Source organism: Eptatretus burgeri, chromosome 4, assembly GCF_056783735.1.
Source record: "Eptatretus burgeri isolate ZD-2024b chromosome 4, Ebu_testis_v1, whole genome shotgun sequence".
In the NCBI taxonomy this organism is placed as follows: Eukaryota; Metazoa; Chordata; class Myxini; order Myxiniformes; family Myxinidae; genus Eptatretus; species Eptatretus burgeri.
In genome coordinates, this window is record NC_140964.1 from 114,145,323 (window position 1) to 114,163,080 (window position 17,758).

The 17,758-nt window shown below is 44.8% G+C and overlaps 1 protein-coding gene across 4 annotated transcripts in view; it reads right to left on the reverse strand.

The window, feature by feature from the left end:
• The window catches only part of ELP6 (elongator acetyltransferase complex subunit 6), a 36,755-nt gene extending 24,687 nt beyond the window's left edge, over positions 1–12,068 (reverse strand). Inside the window, exons 1-4 of one of the 4 annotated variants that reach the window (XM_085879807.1) lie at positions 11,911–11,935; positions 9,628–9,739; positions 6,099–6,208; positions 4,623–4,707 (exon numbers count right to left, since the gene is read on the reverse strand). In XM_085879807.1, coding sequence (XP_085735933.1) covers positions 4,623–4,695 — 73 coding nt within the window. In that variant the 5' untranslated portion in view covers positions 4,696–4,707; positions 6,099–6,208; positions 9,628–9,739; positions 11,911–11,935. Of the gene's footprint in view, positions 1–4,622; positions 4,708–6,098; positions 6,209–9,627; positions 9,740–11,814 lie in introns of all 4 variants that reach the window. The other 3 variants (XM_085879804.1, XM_085879805.1, XM_085879808.1) reach the window with 3 other exon arrangements.
• Positions 12,069–17,758: the final 5,690 nt, after the last annotated feature.

Sequence of the window (17,758 nt, forward strand, 5' to 3'; positions counted from 1 at the left end):
TCCTATTTTACCTTAAACATGGGGAATTTCAGTTTAAAGTGTCTTGAAAGTGGGTTTTCTTTGGGTCCACGAACGGATTAATTCACTTTCAATTATTTCTTATTGGGAAAATATTTTTTGAATCCGAACTTTTTGCAATCCGAACAGCCTCCTGGAACGAATTAAATTGGGATTCTGGGGCACCACTGTATAGGCAAACAACTACACTCCGATCTCTCGCGGTAGCGCACGGTGGACGCACGGTCGACGCAGACTGCCACGGAGGCCGCACGTAGGTGCACGGCGGGCGTAGGTGAACCGTGTGTCGACCCTGCGTTGCCCGCAGGTAGTCACACAGACCGCGAGGCCACCGTACGGCGACCGTGGAAATAGTGCGGCCGCTGTAATTTTTTGGGGATGGGAAAATTCATTTTTCATTGAGAAGAACTTACGGCAGCCGCACGAATAATGCAAGACCACCGTACGCCCTATGTACGATCGATGTGGAACACATCCACGTCATAGCTTGGCTTGTCTAATTGCTACGGCGAGCGTAGAAATGAAAAAAAGTTACAACTCCGCGATTTCATTCCACGGCGCCCCTACGGCCTGTAAAATATAGCCATACGGCATAGAGCCACCCTGAGGCCACCTCAGTTTCTCTGCGGCCGCCGCACGTTTCTGTCAATTCAGAGGGCGTATGGCCATCTTATCTTCGCCGTAGAGAAAATGTGACTGAGGCCTTAATGATGATGTCATAAAAACGAATATGACGTAATTGTGATGTATCAGGTTTGCGATAAATTATCCGTGCTAATGCCCAGCTTGATTCCCGCAAACAAAATTCAAACAGCTTGCCGAGTTTCAGAGATAATGGTATAGGCGATTTCCATTAGCGGCAATATTATGACGTCAACTTTTTTTCTTGGAGGAATTTCCAAAAATGGAGATGGTTACTGCCTGCGCATGGGCTTTCTGCACATACGTGGCAAGTTTCACGAAGATCCGATGAAAACTCTGGGTTGTGAAACAAAAAAATGTCAAAAAATAGGAATGACGTTATAAAAGTTGATATGACATCATTGTGATGCATCATATGTGCGGTAATTCATCTCTGCTAATGCCGTGTTCGATATAATGGGTATAATGGAGGATGGGAGATGTGATCAGCAATGGTGGAAAAATAGGCTGTCATACACCATGCCCTTGAGGACGACCATGGGTAGGTAGGTGTGGAGGTGTGAACATGGCTGGTGCATCATACAGGCAGTTCGTGTCGCTTTGTAAACATTTTGCCTTTGTCAATATCTGCAGCTTCTGGACTGACTCACTCACACTGACTCTTCTTCTGTTCCCGACTGACTGTTTTTCAATGACCAGAGCACCTTCAGGCTTTCTTCTATAAATCTGCCTGTTAGGTAGAGTCTCGCACCATTAGCAACAGCATATCACTGGGCTCGGCGAACCAAGCCCAAGTCACTTGGTGAGGATGTGGAAAGCCTGTACTTTGGGGTTGGGCGGGGGGCGGGGGATAGAGATTGTAATCGCAAAAAGGAAGGGTGGGGAGATGGATTGACAGAAGCTTATGGGATGGCTTGCAGCTCCACGATGATTGGCAGGCAGTCTCATGGGTATCACCATGAAGAGTTGTCCAGCCAAGGTGGGGCTGAGAGTAGGAAGATGAACAACAGCGATTTTCTTCATACTTGTACATCACTACGGGTGTCATCCACCAGATGGCGCGCTCTTCAGGTTAACCTGAAGCGGTCCATTTGGATGAGTGCCTGGAATGTCCTTTCCTTAAGAGGATGATCACCTGTTTCTGCGATTATCTGAGCTCCAGCGTTTGAACAACTGTATTGCAGCACTCTCTGAGGTTTGGAGACCGGATAGTGGTGAGATCATGGTGGGTGGTTCCACCTACGACTGGTCTGGTCGCTTTGATGGTTACCATGCCCAAGGAATTGCTGTAGCTGTGTCTCATGATGATTGAGGTAACATTGGTGAATGAGCATAATGCGAGACTGAGGATTCGTCACTCTTTGGATATCATTTCCCTGGTGGTGTCACAAAGGAGATTGACCATGTGCTTGTTGATGGTCGCTGGAGGATGATCCAGAACTGCAGGGTCTACCAGAGTGATCAGTTCCTCAATACCAACCACAGGCTTGTGGTTGCAATTCTTAAGTTTCAGCTTAAATCCAGGAGAAGGGTACCATCCCAGGCTTGGCTGAGGAGTTTGCAAACAGGCTGCGTGGGATTTAGGGGATCTGGGAGTTTTGGGGAATCCTGAACAGTTGTGGAGAGCTTTCAAGACTACCATCCTTGATGTTGCTGGTGTACGTCTTGGAACCAACCGTCAGGCGAAGAAGAACTTTGTCTCCCAAGGAACACCAGATATCATTGACCAGAGTCTCAGGACAAGGCTTAATGGCAAAACTGAGCTGTTCAGGGAGTTGAGGCATAAAACTGAACATGCAATGAGGGTGGACAAGGAGGCCTATGTGCGAGGACTCGGTGAAGGGGTGGGTGGAGCACCACCTGTGGTCAAGTGATTCTCGTCCTGATTTCAGAAGAACTTGTGCATTGCGTTCCTCAAAGACTGTCCGTCGGTGTACTGCAGATGGAGTGAAGGGCGGAAGGCTCTTGACAAAAGAGTGCGAAGTAAAGGCCCGCTGAGCCGGTGACTTTTTGCGGCTGTACCAGGCCGACCCACCAGCTGTTGAGTTGGATGTCAGAGGTGTAACTATCCGATTTTCTGACCCTCTAATCAAATGTGCTCCACCTTCGTTTGTGGAAACACAGGCTGCGGTGAACCGGTTGAAAGAGGGTAAAGCTCCTGGGATCTGTGGCATCCATGCTGAACTTCTCATTGCTGGTGGAAATGCTGTACTCATGCCATTGCAAGCTGTTCTGTGCTGTTTGGAACACAGGCATCATCCCAACTGACTGGAAGAGGGGCCTTGCTGTCCCACTCTGGAAAGGGAAGGGTGATCGCCAAGACTGCAATAACTTCCGAGGGGTGACGCTGCTCTCAGTGCCGGGCAAGGTCTTTGCTCAGGAAAATCTTGAGAGGGTTTGCCACCGTCTGCTTGAGCACCAGCACCCAAAGCAATCAGGCTTTACACCAAAGAGCTCAACGATTGACCGTATCCTTGCTCTTCTTGTCCTCACCAAATGGAGATAGGAGTTTCGGCAGGGGATGCTCCAGCCTAAGTAAATCTCCGCAAAGTGTTTGATTCAGTGAAATTGGGCTGCCCACTGGAGGATCCTCGGTATTCGCAGGGTGCCACCTAAACTGATCAATCTGATTTCTGAACTATACTCTGAAGCTGAGAATAGTGAGGTGCCATAGTTCCATCTCAGACATATTTCCAGTTGTTGCTGGAGTTCGTCAGGGGTGTTTACTGGCACCCACACCTTTCAGTGCTTGTTTGGACTGTATTCTGAGGGAGGGTGTTGGAGAGATCAAGCTGCGGTGCATCGTTAAGGAATTTCAAGATCTGTGATCTTCATTTCGCAGATGATGCAGTCATCTTTGCGGAGATGCTGGATATGCTTACGGGGGCCCTCGAGGTGCTGAATGAGTAGTCGCAGCCACTGGGATTACAAGTTTACTGGGTCAAAATTAAGATCAAGACTTTCAAAACAGCAGTTCACCACCACCTCTTATCATCCCCCATCCAAATCCTCAATCTTTTCTACCTCTGTTAATCCACCCCAAACCAACCTCCTTCAAATTCCCTGCTTTCCTTCCTGAAAGTCCCTGTAATGTCCATCTTGTATACCCCGTGTTCCCCGCCCCATCCCTCTCCCTTCCACAGATCTCCTCATGTCTCTGTTCCCCACTGTTTTGTCCTTCTCACTCCCGCCCTCTTGTCTCATGCCCCCCTTGCTGTGCATTGTGTTACCTCTCATATGAGCCTTGACAAGGTATAAAAAAGTCTTTAAGTCCTTGGTGCTTCCCATCTTGCTCTACAGATGTGAGACTTGGACTCTGAACAAGGATCTGCTATGGTGACTTAACTACTTCGGTACCAGGTCTCTTCGGAGAATCCTTAGTTATCATTGGTCAGACTTTGTGTCCAACGAGCAGTTGCTGAGAGAGATTCAGATGAGATTTTATTACCTGCATAGTCTGTGAGCATCAGCTGCGGCTGTACGGAAATGTGGCTCGTTTTCCTGATGCTGATCCTGTTTGCCAGGTTCTCTCAGTGAGAGAGCCTCGTAAGTGGAGGAGGCCAACTGGCCGACCACGTGCCTCGTGGTTGCAGCAGGTTGATCAGCATCTCAAGGAGATCTGCCTGGGGGATGCCCTGACGGAGGCCCAAGAAGTAACGGCAGAAAATGGATGCAGCGACGCGCTGCTCTGGCGCATGCTCACATACCTGACCTGACCTGGGGCCCCCACCATTTCCCATGGATGTAGCAATACATGTCTTGAGATTTAGTACATTTGTTAACATTGTCAGTTCATTTAACATTGTTAATACATTTATTAGTATTGCTCATTCATTTTTGTAACAAAATAACAAAGAACGATCAACACGCACAATTACCATTGCATCTCATTGTTAACCAAGACTTCCTTCAATACAGCTTGCTGCAATTTTTATCTGGAAAACATAGTAATTTAGCTTTACCTCTTATATAAGATGTAATAAAATGATGTGTGAGAAATCCACCATCTGTTCCTTTTTCAACAAGTAAATACATCTTCCCATGGACCTAAAAAAAAACAAAAAAAGAAATATCATTAAAAAAAAAAACCCACAAAGTTGGTGCAGTCTGAAAAGAGATGGGAGATCAATCAATCCAAAAAAATATTTGAAATGAATTGTTTAGATGATCTGGTTGTCTTGTTATCAATATCATCTTATAAAAACAAGGTCTAACAGTGCAACACAACAGCTGAAAAGTGCATAATTTGTGATTCACATTTTGAGTTTAATGTCATTAACTTTTTGCAACTGAGGTTTTAGGTTTTCCTAATCGTTGTTCCTCAAAAATGTTGAATTTCATGAAGACCCATTGCTAGTATGCCTGGTGTTGGCTTAATGGTTAGTGTAGCGGGCTTTGGATCCTAGGGTCCTGAGTTCAAATCCCGTTCAGCTGTTGAATTAATACTAGGTGGGGTTAACTCGGCCTGTCATCCTTCCGAGGTCGGCAAAATGAGTGCCAGCATGCTGGTATACTGTGTCGGAGTGGCGACCCGTCCAGGATTGTGCCCAATAGCCAAGGAGACTGCTGAAGCAGCACAACGCTCTGTACAGAGTATGGTCCCAATCTCCTCCTCCTCTCCATTGCTAGTACAGTGATTGCCTCTTAACATTTTTTTCAAGAAAGAACAAGCAGAGTACAACAAAACTAACTGGAAGGGCACTCGGTAGAGCGCAGATCGCCGCCACGTAATGCCTGATCCACGAGAACGTATCAGGCCCAATGCATTTTTGAAATACCATGTTACACAGTACTTTATCGTTTTTGGCCCTATCCTCAATGGTAAAGCATCACTTTAGAGATTAAATAATTCTCATATCATTCGGATCTTCATCAAAATCGAATCAATTTGTCCTTGCCACACACCCAGCATGTCCATGAAGTTTCGTCCGAATCCGTCCACAACTTTTTGAGGTATAACCTATTTCTCAATGGTGAAGAATCACTTAAAAAAATATCAGATCCGGATCCGGATCTTCATCAAAATCTAATCAGCTTGTCCTTGTCACACACCCAACCTGCCCCACAAAATGTCATCCGGATCTGTCTACTACTTTTTGAGATATCCTGCACAAAAACAAATAAACAAACAAACAAGAAGAAGACGTCGTGCAGAGCACGATACTTGCAAAATCCATAAAACAAATTTGACCTCAAAATAATTGGTGGTTGAATTCAATGACCAAATATGCAAATCCTCTTCAAATTTGAAGTCAATGAGATGAAAATTGAGGATTTTAGAAATTCCACCTTAGTTGTTCACCTTGGGCCTATGTTGACCTTTTGGTCTATGCTGACCTTAAAAAGTAATTGGCTGATTGAATCCGGTGACCTGAAATAGAAATCCTCTCTAATTTTCAAGTCAATCGGATGAATCTTGAGGACTTTAGAAATCTCACCAAAGTTGTTGACCTTTTGACCTTTTGACCTCAAACAACAATCGGCTTCTTCCTTATGATAAACTCCACCATGTGGTAAAGTTTCGTGAAGTTCGGTTTGACATTGTGACCTGTAAGCGACAAACAGACAGACAGACAAACAAAATCGACTGACCAATATGTTTGAAAAATCTTCGACTTTGCAAGTTACAAACATACTATACAGAAAGTGGGTGAAAACTTAACCTCCTTCCACCTTCGGTGGTGGAGGTAATAAAATAATAATAATAATAATAATGCGGGATGTGGAGCTAAAACCACAACAAAATCTTAAACGCGAGATGAAGGATGTGTCTCAAGAAATATCACAGACTTTCAACACTGTCTGTCACTCTACTCTGTTCACCAAGCTATCTGCCCGTGGCATCCAAGGCCACCTTCATTCCTGGCTTGTGGACTTCCACCACACAGACAAACAGCTTCTTCTTCATCCTCCACATAAGCATTCGCTTTAAATGCTATCTTTTTAATCACCTCTCCTAATAGAGGCATAGGCAGCACCTTCAGCCGAGTTGCTTTCCTCATTAGCATCAATGCTCTCTGATGCCCAAGAAAACCCTCTCTTCCATCTTGCAATTGATTACACCGAACGTCACGTGAATATTCGAATGACGAATATGCAGCAGCTGCTTCCCCCTTCACAAATGTGGAAAGGATCAAATGATGGTTTGACAAATCAAACACGTTAATCAATCCAGACAAGTGTCAGATCCTCACGGCGTCGCTTTCGAAGCGTATTAGCTACTGGAAGAAGTCCAGTCTCTTGGACTTTTGGGCATCAATAACCCACAACTTCTCCCACACACACTTCATTTTAAAAGTGGCCTCCGACGCCAGCCATATACTTGACATCCTCCCGAGTGTTCAGTCCTTTGTCAGTAATCACAGCCGACAAAAGGACTTTATCATACATAGTTCAATGTAATACAGCTCTCCCCTATGGGTGGCACTTCCACTTCACACCTCTCACTCCTGGATACCACTCTGTGATGCGAACACAAGCAAATGGACAAGGTCGGTGACAGGGGACATGAAAATGAGCTATGTCCAAGTGACCAATAGATCAACCGACAGATCATCGGTCCATCTACTTTTGTATACGGAACGTTTCAAAAACCGTTGAACATTTAGCTTTCGTATTGCAGATATATAGGGTGTCCCAAAAAAATATACAACTTTTAAAATGCTTCGTTTGATCCTAAAAAAGCAGTAATTTTGTCACTAATGCTTCATTTCTTGTTGCAGAGACCCTGAAGTTTATTTTGATACCAAGCAAGCACCAGAAAAATGCAAAGACTGACCGTACAACAACGGACGAAAGTTGTTGAACTTTGGCACCAGACAAAAAGTGTCATACAGGTGCAACGTCTTTACTCAAGACATTTTGGTATCCACTTGCGCCATGCACCAAATTTTCGGACAATAAAGTGCACCATCGCAAAGTTTACCAATGTGGGAACCATCTGTGACCTTCACAAGGGTCACAGTGGTCGGAAGAGGACAGGTCGTAGTGAAGAAAATGTGGAAATGGTGAGACAGGTGGTCGTTCAGAGTCCAAAAAAATCGATTCGACGACTTTCTGCCGAGACAAACATTCATAAGAGCACCGTTCAGAGAATCCTTCGCCAAGACATTCATGCCTTTCCATACAAAATTCAAACGGAAACGGTGCTTTCTGATCAACAGAAACACAAACGACTACACTTTGCAAATTGGTTCTCAGGAAAGTTGGAGGAAGATGCAGACTTCGTCAAAAAACTTCACATGACGGACGAATGCCATGCTCACTTGTCCGGGGAGGTAAACAAGCAAAACTTTCAGTACTGGGGAACTGAAAATCCTGGTAATGCATCAACTGAACTGGTGCCTTGATCTGTTCTCAGTCACCATGTGGGTGGCGATTGGTTGGTGTGGGATAATTGGTCCATACTTCTTTGAAGATGACCAGGGACGCACTTGCACGGTAAACCAGAGGAACGATCACGAAATGATTCAGGAATTCTATCTGCCTGAACTACGTACTCAGGCCCGTAGGAGAAACAACCTGATCCAGATGAGAACCCAGTGGTTCCAGCAGGATGGGGCACCGCCCCATACAGCCAGGGAAACGAGGCGTTTTCTCAACCAACATTTTGAGGGCCGCTTTATCTACCTCTACGAAGACGTTGAGTGGCCACCGTATTCCACTGACCTTACTCCTCCAGATTTCTTCTTGTGGGGGTATCTCAAGGACAGGATCTATGGAAACCCTAGGCCTCAGACTCTTGATCAGCTGAAGGAAAACATACAACGAGAAATCTCGAACATTCCTCAGGAAACGTTTCCCAAAGTGACGGAGAACATGACAACGCGTTTGCAGGCAGTGATCGGACAACGTGGAGCCTACGTTGAACATGTGGTCTTAAAGAAAACGACGATTCTAAACCAAAATTTAAATTTTGGTGGCAATTTTGACATTGATACAATAAACTTCAACCTTTCAGCTTTCTATCCAGCCATACATCTTTTAAAAATATATATGTTATGACCATCCTCTTTGCAGATGAAAAGTTGTATATTTTTTTGGGACACCCTGTATATTCTTCATGACATTACCTCAAGCTGATTGGAGCGCGGCTGTATGCAAAGCACTGAACATCTTTGGCAACTCACACTAAGAGGCAGAGGGAATGGTTTTCTTTCATTGCAAACAGGTTGGTGGATCTGTTGAGCTCCACCTGCTCTTTCAATCCTCCGTCATTCCACAGCCCCTAAATATGATGTTTTGTTCATACATTGTTCCACGGACCCTCTCCTTGTTAACCATCCAAAATGCCGGCTTCCTCACCTCCACCATTTTGTTCCCCTTTCCTTCCACTTGTAGAACCACCTCTTCAATTCCATTCGTCTTCCAGGAATCGAAAGCTGAAGTAAATCAGAATTCCACTCTTCTCTTTTGGGCTCAAAGATGACACCGTCATCTTCACATACCTACGTGATGATCATCTCCACCTGTTAGCTCCACTCACACCCATCAATATTACCTGAAAGTCACAATATCTTTCCTCTCTTCTCTTCTCTCTTCTCTCTCTCTCTCTTCCAATTCATCCATCCACCTGCTTGTTTGCAACAGGGTATTTCCCCACCGCAAGTGTTACCGTTACGTTCTGTCACCATACTATTTCTAAAGCCAATACTTTGTATGCCATTCACCCCTTTCTCCACAAACAAGGGCAAGTGCTCAGGTAGAGGTCACATTGACACCACAGTCATAGTTATTACACCAACAGAGCAGTCGGTTGTACGATTGTGCGCAACAAAACCAAGATCCCTCAGCTTCAAGACTCAGGATTGTCAATGGCTTCGCATCATTTCCAGAATCCGAAGATATGTAAGGTGACTATTTAGATTTGCAGATGTTGCACATACATTTTGGTCCGATTGGTGTTCCTAAAAATATGAAACAAGCTGTGCAAGAAAAATAAACACTAGTGGCATATGTTTACTCCACCTGGGCTTCGTCAACAATGTGCATCAGAACGTCATCCAAACCCCGAAGGCCCCCTCTGCTTGGAGGCTTCCCGGTCATGATGGTGATTGCAGGTTTGTGGAAACGACCATGGCTGCGTGCACAGTAGTTCATCATGTATTATTGCATATGCTATCAATAGGGTTCATCAGACTGTGATTAGATCAGGCAATAAAGTACAAAATGTTTCATCGCAGACGTATCTCGTCAAACACAGAGCACAGTGATTGCAAGTACACCGAGCTCAGGTACACAAGGCAGCACGAAACATGCCAGATAGTTTCACTACCATAAGCACTTCATTAACACTGTTGGCCTACATGGATGATCGACTGCCCACAGATTGTCTTTGACGATTTTACCTTTCTCTGATTTATTTTATCAACATGTGGGAACGACCCGTGTAGATCTTCAATATAAATCCATCACAAAAGTAATATCATTTATCATGTACACATGTTAATTATTACAAGATCGTACAACAGGACGACAGGGTTTCGAAGACCGCAAGCGTGTAGGTCAGCGGACACATGTCAAAGACCGCACACGTTCAGCCGAGCGGACACATGTCAAAGACCGCACACGTTCAGCCGAGCCGACACGTGTCAAAGATCGCACGCGTGTGGACCAGTGGACACGTGTCGAAGACTACACACATGGAGACCAGTGGACACACGTGTCGAAGATCGCACACATGTAGACCAGTGGACACAAGCGTCGAAGACCGCACACATGTAGACCAGTGGACACAAGCGTCGAAAGACCGCACACATGTAGACCAGTGGACAAACGTGTCGAAGATCGCACACATGTAGACCAGTGGACAAACGTGTCGAAGACTGCACACATGTAGACCAGTGGACACACGTGTCGAAGACCGCACACATGTAGACCAGTGGACACAAGCGTCGAAGACCGCACACATGTAGACCAGTGGACACAGGTGTCGAAAGACCGCACACATGTAGACCAGTGGACAAACGTGTCAAAGATCGCACACATGTAGACCAGTGGACACACGTGTCGAACACTGCACACATGTAGACCAGTGGACACACGTGTCGAAGATCGCACACATGTAGACCAGTGGACACACGTGTCGAGGACCGCACACATGTAGACCAGTGGACACACGTGTCGAAGACTGCACACATGTAGACCAGTGGACACACATGTCGAAGACCGCACACATGTAGAGCAGTGGACACACGTGTCGAAGACCGCACACATGTAGACCAGTGGACACACGTGTCGAAGACTGCACACATGTAGACCAGTGGACACACATGTCGAAGACTGCACACATGTAGACCAGTGGACACACGTGTCGAAGACCGCACACATGTAGACCAGTGGACACACATGTCGAAGACTGCACACATGTAGACCAGTGGACACACGTGTCGAAGACCGCACACATGTAGACCAGTGGACACACGTGTCGAAGACTGCACACATGTAGACCAGTGGACACACGTGTCGAAGATCGCACACATGTAGACCAGTGGACACATGTGTCGAAGACTGCACACATGTAGACCAGTGGACACACGTGTCGAAGATCGCACACATGTAGACCAGTGGACACATGTGTCGAAGACCGCACACATGTAGACCAGTGGACACACGTGTCGAAGACTGCACACATGTAGACCAGTGGACACACGTGTCGAAGATCGCACACATGTAGACCAGTGGACACACGTGTCGAAGACCGCACACATGTAGACCAGTGGACACACGTGTCGAGGACCGCACACATGTAGACCAGTGGACACACGTGTCGAGGACCGCACACATGTAGACCAGTGGACACACGTGTCGAGGACCGCACACATGTAGACCAGTGGACACACGTGTCGAGGACCGCACACATGTAGAATCGTTTGTTTTAACTTTCCGGTACATGGGACATAACCCAAGTCACGGGGAGAGGGTCTTCGTCAGTGAAGCACAGTCATGTTAAACGGAGGTTAAACGCGGGTGAGGGTTTGTCGGTCGCTGGAACCGATGACCCAACCACAGGGTCGACAGCCAGTAAGAATACATTTTCCATCAATCGTTCCCCACTCTCCTGACTGTCCGCACGGAAATAAATGTGTTTGCGTTCGGAACACACATTGGATTAATCCAGTCCGAGTACGAGCGATCAAGGAAACATTCACCAACCTCCGTCATTTAAAGTGCAGCGAATTTCGCGACTGCGTCACCCAAAGGCCGATGGCCGAACCAATACATTATTATTACTATTAATAATATGCTCACACGATCGGAAATGTGATGCACGCAGTGTGAAGAGCGAGGAATTTTGGATACGACCTTCACCGCCGGTTAACTCGACCCTAAAACAACAACTACCTTCACCGTCGGTTAACTCGACCCTAAAACAACAACTACCTTCACCGCCGGTTAACTCGACCCTAAAACAACAACTTCTATCACTGCCAAATCATTGACCCTAAAACAACAACTACGATCATGCCAAATCATTGACCCTAAAACAACAACTACTATCACTGCCAAATCATTGACCCTAAAACAACAACTACCTTCACTGCCAAATCATTGACCCTAAAACAACTACTATCACTGCCAAATCATTGACCCTAAAACAACTACTATCACTGCCAAATCATTGACCCTAAAACAACTACTATCACTGCCAAATCATTGACCCTAAAACAACAACTACTATCACTGCCAAATCATTGACCCTAAAACAACAACTACCATCACTGGATGTTCCTTGGAAACAACATCCGACTATTATCCATCCCAGGAGTGTGTTCATTGATAAAGCAGCTTGCTATCGCTTGTCAAGCCCGCCGTTTTTTATCAACGGTTTTGAATGGAGTGCTTGCTTGAGTGCTTAAGCCGCTTGGTAAGCACTCTACAAGAAACTTGGTAATTGAACTCACCCCGGTTTCGTTCGTCGTCAATGAATCGCCTGTCCATGAATATCCATATCACCTGCATTGGTGGGGCACATGGAAAGCTCATTGCGCTTTCAAAAGAAACACTAAAACGGACTGTTTAGCCAGTTGACGGCAGGCCATGGCGGTGAGATCAGCTGCGGAGCCTTGCTTGGAGTAAGGTGCAAGACTTTTTTAAAAAAAAAATTGGGGCCACCTGACAGCCCGGAAGATGGCACACCCACAGCTGCGGGCGGCCAATGATAGGGACCCATCGTGCATGAAGGCATTCCCAAAGTTTATGAGGGCCATGACCATAAGGAGCACATCAGTTGTTTTTGTGTTCTAGACAAACAAACAAACAGACAGACAGACAGACAGAAAGGGGGTTAAAGACCCAGTGTGGTAGTTGGAGTTTTGCAGTTGCAGTTGGAGTTCAGAGTTAGAGTTGTGTTCAGCTTTGGGCACGGGAGCATATACATGTCATGGCTTCGTCGATGGGACCAGTGGATGACCTGGTGGAGGTCGACGTCTTCTTGCAGCTTGATGATTACCACCACAATGCCAACAAGTTACCCCAACCTTCCGGGTATATACAGAAATGTTAGGAGGTGGAGATGAATTTGATGGCTTGCTAACACACTTTTGCTTGTAGTCAAAGGTTACCTTGTTAACCGATGGGATCTGCTGGATAACTTTTGACTTGTTCGAGATCACACGCAGGCTCTCGGCAGTTTGCACACACGCAGTGGCTATTTCCATAACTTTAGCCAAATTGGGGTCGGATTCAGTTTCCGCAGAATTGAGTCATCATTGATGGCTATTATGAAGAAATCACGGAACATCTCTTTGAGTTTATCTGTGAACTCACAATATTCGGCGAGTCGGCGTAAATCAGCCACAAACTCGGATGCTGACTGACCATCTTGATGATGGTGGGTATAAAATCTATATCTCGAGACAATCTTTCCCGGTTTAAGGTGATAATGTCTTTTCATGAGATTGACGAGCTCTTCCTTCGACTTGTCAGAAGGTTTGGCTGAGGCAAGAAGATCTTTGATGAAGCTGTACGTCGGGGCCCCGCATACGATCAGAAACACAGCTCGCTGTCTTTCATCGTCCTCATCGGTGTCCATTTTGTTTGCCACGAAGTACTGCCACAGACGATCCGTATAGTCTTCCCAATCATCCCCCGCTGCTTATTCATGCAATATGCTGATGCATGAAGACGTCCTTGTCGTCACTGTAATGAACTCGAGAGACAGGGACGAAGGCTCTGAAATGGGAACAACAGGTTTAATTCGGACATGGGCACAACACAACACAACACAACACAACACAACACAACACAGCACAGCGTCGGAACATGGGCAGGTTACGTGACTCTCTTAACCACGCCTGGTGCACCCATGTATGCATGCATTATCATAAACTACTGAAACATCTCAGCACGTCCATCTGAGAATCTCAATGAGGATGTAAAATGAAGTGAAACACTCGAAAAAAGGATCTTTTATTACCCTTAGCTGTTGTTGCTGCTGCTCTTGTGGTCACTGTGGCTGTTTGTGTGCTTCTTTCGTGTACATTTATACCTTTTTATCTTGCTTCGAGAAGCATGACTGTCATAGCAAATACCACCGTCACTTCGCTAACGTAAATATAAAAAGGGAGAGAGAGGTGTGTGAGAGAGAGATTAGTGGGGGGGGGGGGGGGAGAGAGAGAGAGAAAAGGGGGGGTAGAGTGACGCCTCACCACACATCACTATACACTCCCAGAGGATGGGGGGTCGGAGCAAGAGAAAGAGAGGTGAGAGCAAGAGAAAGAGAGGTGAGAGCGAGAGCGGGGAGCGAGAAGAGGGGTGGTATAAATGTGTGCTGATATATCAGCAGATAGGTATATCAGGGTGGTATAAGGGTGTATATCACTCTCCCTTCCCATATACCTTTAATAAACCATTTTAATTGTAAAGGAACGTCTTCCTGCTTTCCCGTGCGATCACCACCAGTTTCGGCGATGTCTGATGAACCTTGGGGAATCCTTTTAACTTTGAATGCAGGTTAACCACTGTTGCAGAATCCACGGAGGCATTTACAGGACCTAGGGCTCAGAGCAACCGTTTTAATGATGCCTCTGACGCGACAATATGTGAGAATAACATAAATGTATATGTGATGAAAAGAAGGGCCCAAAACCAAAACACTGCAAAACTTCAAACAGTCAGGTATGAGAAACATCAAAAGCCTTCTCCTAGTCCATGGATCACCTGAGCAAGGGATTCACTGGAGAACAAAGTTTTTGTTGCATTGATACCAGCACTTGATCTTACCAAATTTGAGTGTGCTGAATTCAAATCTGAAGTTAGTTTCTCTCTGTAAGCTCTAGATTTTTTTGCAATCCACCTTTATCAACATTTATTTGGTAAGTTACAATTTGTATTAAAAGCAAATTGATATTAAACATATATTTTGCAATTCAACATTTTCAACATTTATTTAGTATGTTACAATTTGAATGAAAAGCAAATTTAAATTGACATATATTTCGACATAAAGACGATAGGTGATTCAGAACAATTGATAAGGATGGAATGCAAAGTTTAAATAGGTCCTATTCAGGCAAGAATTTGCGCTTGTACCTCTTGCGTTTGTGGACTTCCACAGGGCAATCTCGTTTGATGCTCCAGCAGTAGTCTGCCATCATATTTTTGTCCTATTGCCCTTGGTAGCGCTCTACCATCATCATGAGGTCCTGATGGAAGTGCTCTCCCTGTTCCTGACTTACAGCCCCAAGGTTCTCAGGGAATTGATCAAGGTGACTATTCAGGAAATGGAGCTTGACACTCATGTTGCACCCAAACTCGCAAAAAGCCAACAGCATTCTCGTAACCAGAAACTCATAGTTATCTGCCTTTTTGTTACCAAGAAAGTTTTGTATAACTGTGATGAAAGACAGCCACACTGTCTTCTCCTTGTCATTCATCTTCCTTACAAATTCCTCATCATGTACAAGGGCACGAATTTGAGGTCCATCGAACACACCTGCTTTGATCTTCTCGAAAGACAAAGCAGGAAAAGCAGAAACTATATGTTGAAAACATTCACCATCAGTACTCAATGCCTTCACGAACTGTTTCATCAAGCCGAGCTTGACATGGAGTGGGGGGAAAATGATCTTCTCTCGGCTGACGATTGGGTCATTCACAATGTTTGGCATGCCTGCTTCCAGAGTTTCACGGATGGGCCACTCCTTCTGGATCCAGTGTTTCTCTCGAGCTCGGCTGTCCCACATGCAGAGATGGCATGGAAACTTTGTGAAGCCTTTCTGTTGACCAAGGAGAACGTTGACCATTTTCAGGTCCACACAAATTATCCAGTTGTGCTCGTGATATTTGAGTAAGTCAATGACCATTTTTATGTCATTATGTTCTTCTCGCAAATGCACTGAGTGACCAACTGGAACCGCTCCATAAACATTGCCATTGTGCAAGAGAATACACTTAAGGCTGCGCTTAGAGGTATCCAGAAATATTCGCCATTATGTTGGATTATACGAAGTAACACCTAATTGCCTGAGAAGACCTGGGATATCGTGGCAGTAAACAAACTGCTTGTCTTCTGAGAAAAAGGCGACAAAGATCTGGTCCCACTTTCGGAAATATGAAACATTTGCAGAGTGGTCAAGTAGATTTTTTTCTTGCTGCCTGGAGGCTAATAACTCAGCAACTTTCTTGGAGAGCCCCAAATCACGCACTGTCATTCAATTCCGGTTGGCTAAACTGCTGAGGGGCTGATGACTGTTTGGTATCAGATGAGGAGGCTTTGGATTCTGAAACCATTTCTTGAAGCCCGTCATCACGACCCTCGTGCTCTTGCTGATCATGTTCACTGCCTTCATCTTCAGATAAGACAAAACCATTAAAGACTGGAACGGGGAGTTCCTCAGAGTGCAGAGTAGGTCGAATTGCTGAGGGAATACAGGGATAGGAGATCTTTTGCCGGTTTTTCTTGCTGACACCCTTTGTGTTGACCAGGCAAAAATAGCAGTCAGTTACGTGGTCCTTGGGTTCTCGCCAAACCATGGGAACTCCAAAAGGCAGACCCTTTCGTTTTCCTTTTGTCCAGTCATGAAGCATTTCCTCACAATTATGACATACAATATGAAGAGCCCATTTCTTGTCTTGGTCGCCAAGGGGAACATCAAAATAGGCTTTATATGCATACCTTACAAACGATGTTATATTGCGCTTTTGACAAAGTAGTGTGTGGCAGCCACATACATAACAGAATGCATCAGGATTATTTACACATTTATGTCTGATTGAAGAAGCCATGATCAGATCTGAAACAAAGAAAAACATATAGTTAAAGAATATATATATATATATATATATATATATATATATATATATATATATATATATATATATATCAATAAAGATAAATAAATATCAATAAAGATAAATAAATATCAATGAAGAGAAAGAAAAATGATGTCAAATAAATCGTGAGCAAATCGTTAGCAGCAAAACAAATACAGTCTATAGTTATTTAGCAGTTTAGGCATCGTATATGTCCACTAAAGTCCGAAATCGCACCCCTAGTTCTCAAGTTATCCCGAGTGCAAATAGCAATGGGTGTCCTTTTTTGCAAAAATCGCAAGTTTCAAATTGCATGAAAACTAGAGCATGTAGAGGAAAACAGATTTCAGATTTGAAATCAGCGTTGAAAAAATACAGAGAATAAGTTGAAAAATCTCATGAAACAGATAATAAGAAAAAATTTGTTCCCCAGTGTTATCTTTCTCGGGGAGCAGGGTAAGTACTACTCTCCTACAGCTCAACGGGCGTTCATCCTTCCTCCAACCTTTCTTAAAAGACAACAAGCAATTCGGGTTCCATTAAGTCTCAAACACTGTTCAAACTGGAGAGTTCATCGAACACGATACCCCACGCAGTGTTCAAATGAATACAGGAGGGCATTGTCCTTCATGGGGGTTACACTTTTGAAAATCCCCGTGAACCGCAAACTTAGGGGGTAATGGGGAAAACAGGGTTTGCAATTTCAACTTTAAAATTTGTCCAAACTCTACCTTTAATGAGCATGTTTGTGAATTGTTTTGTGCCATTTATTTTCATGAATAAAAGAGTTAAGAACGTAAAATAAAGTACAGTATATTTTCTTGAGTTATTATTTTGTATGGAG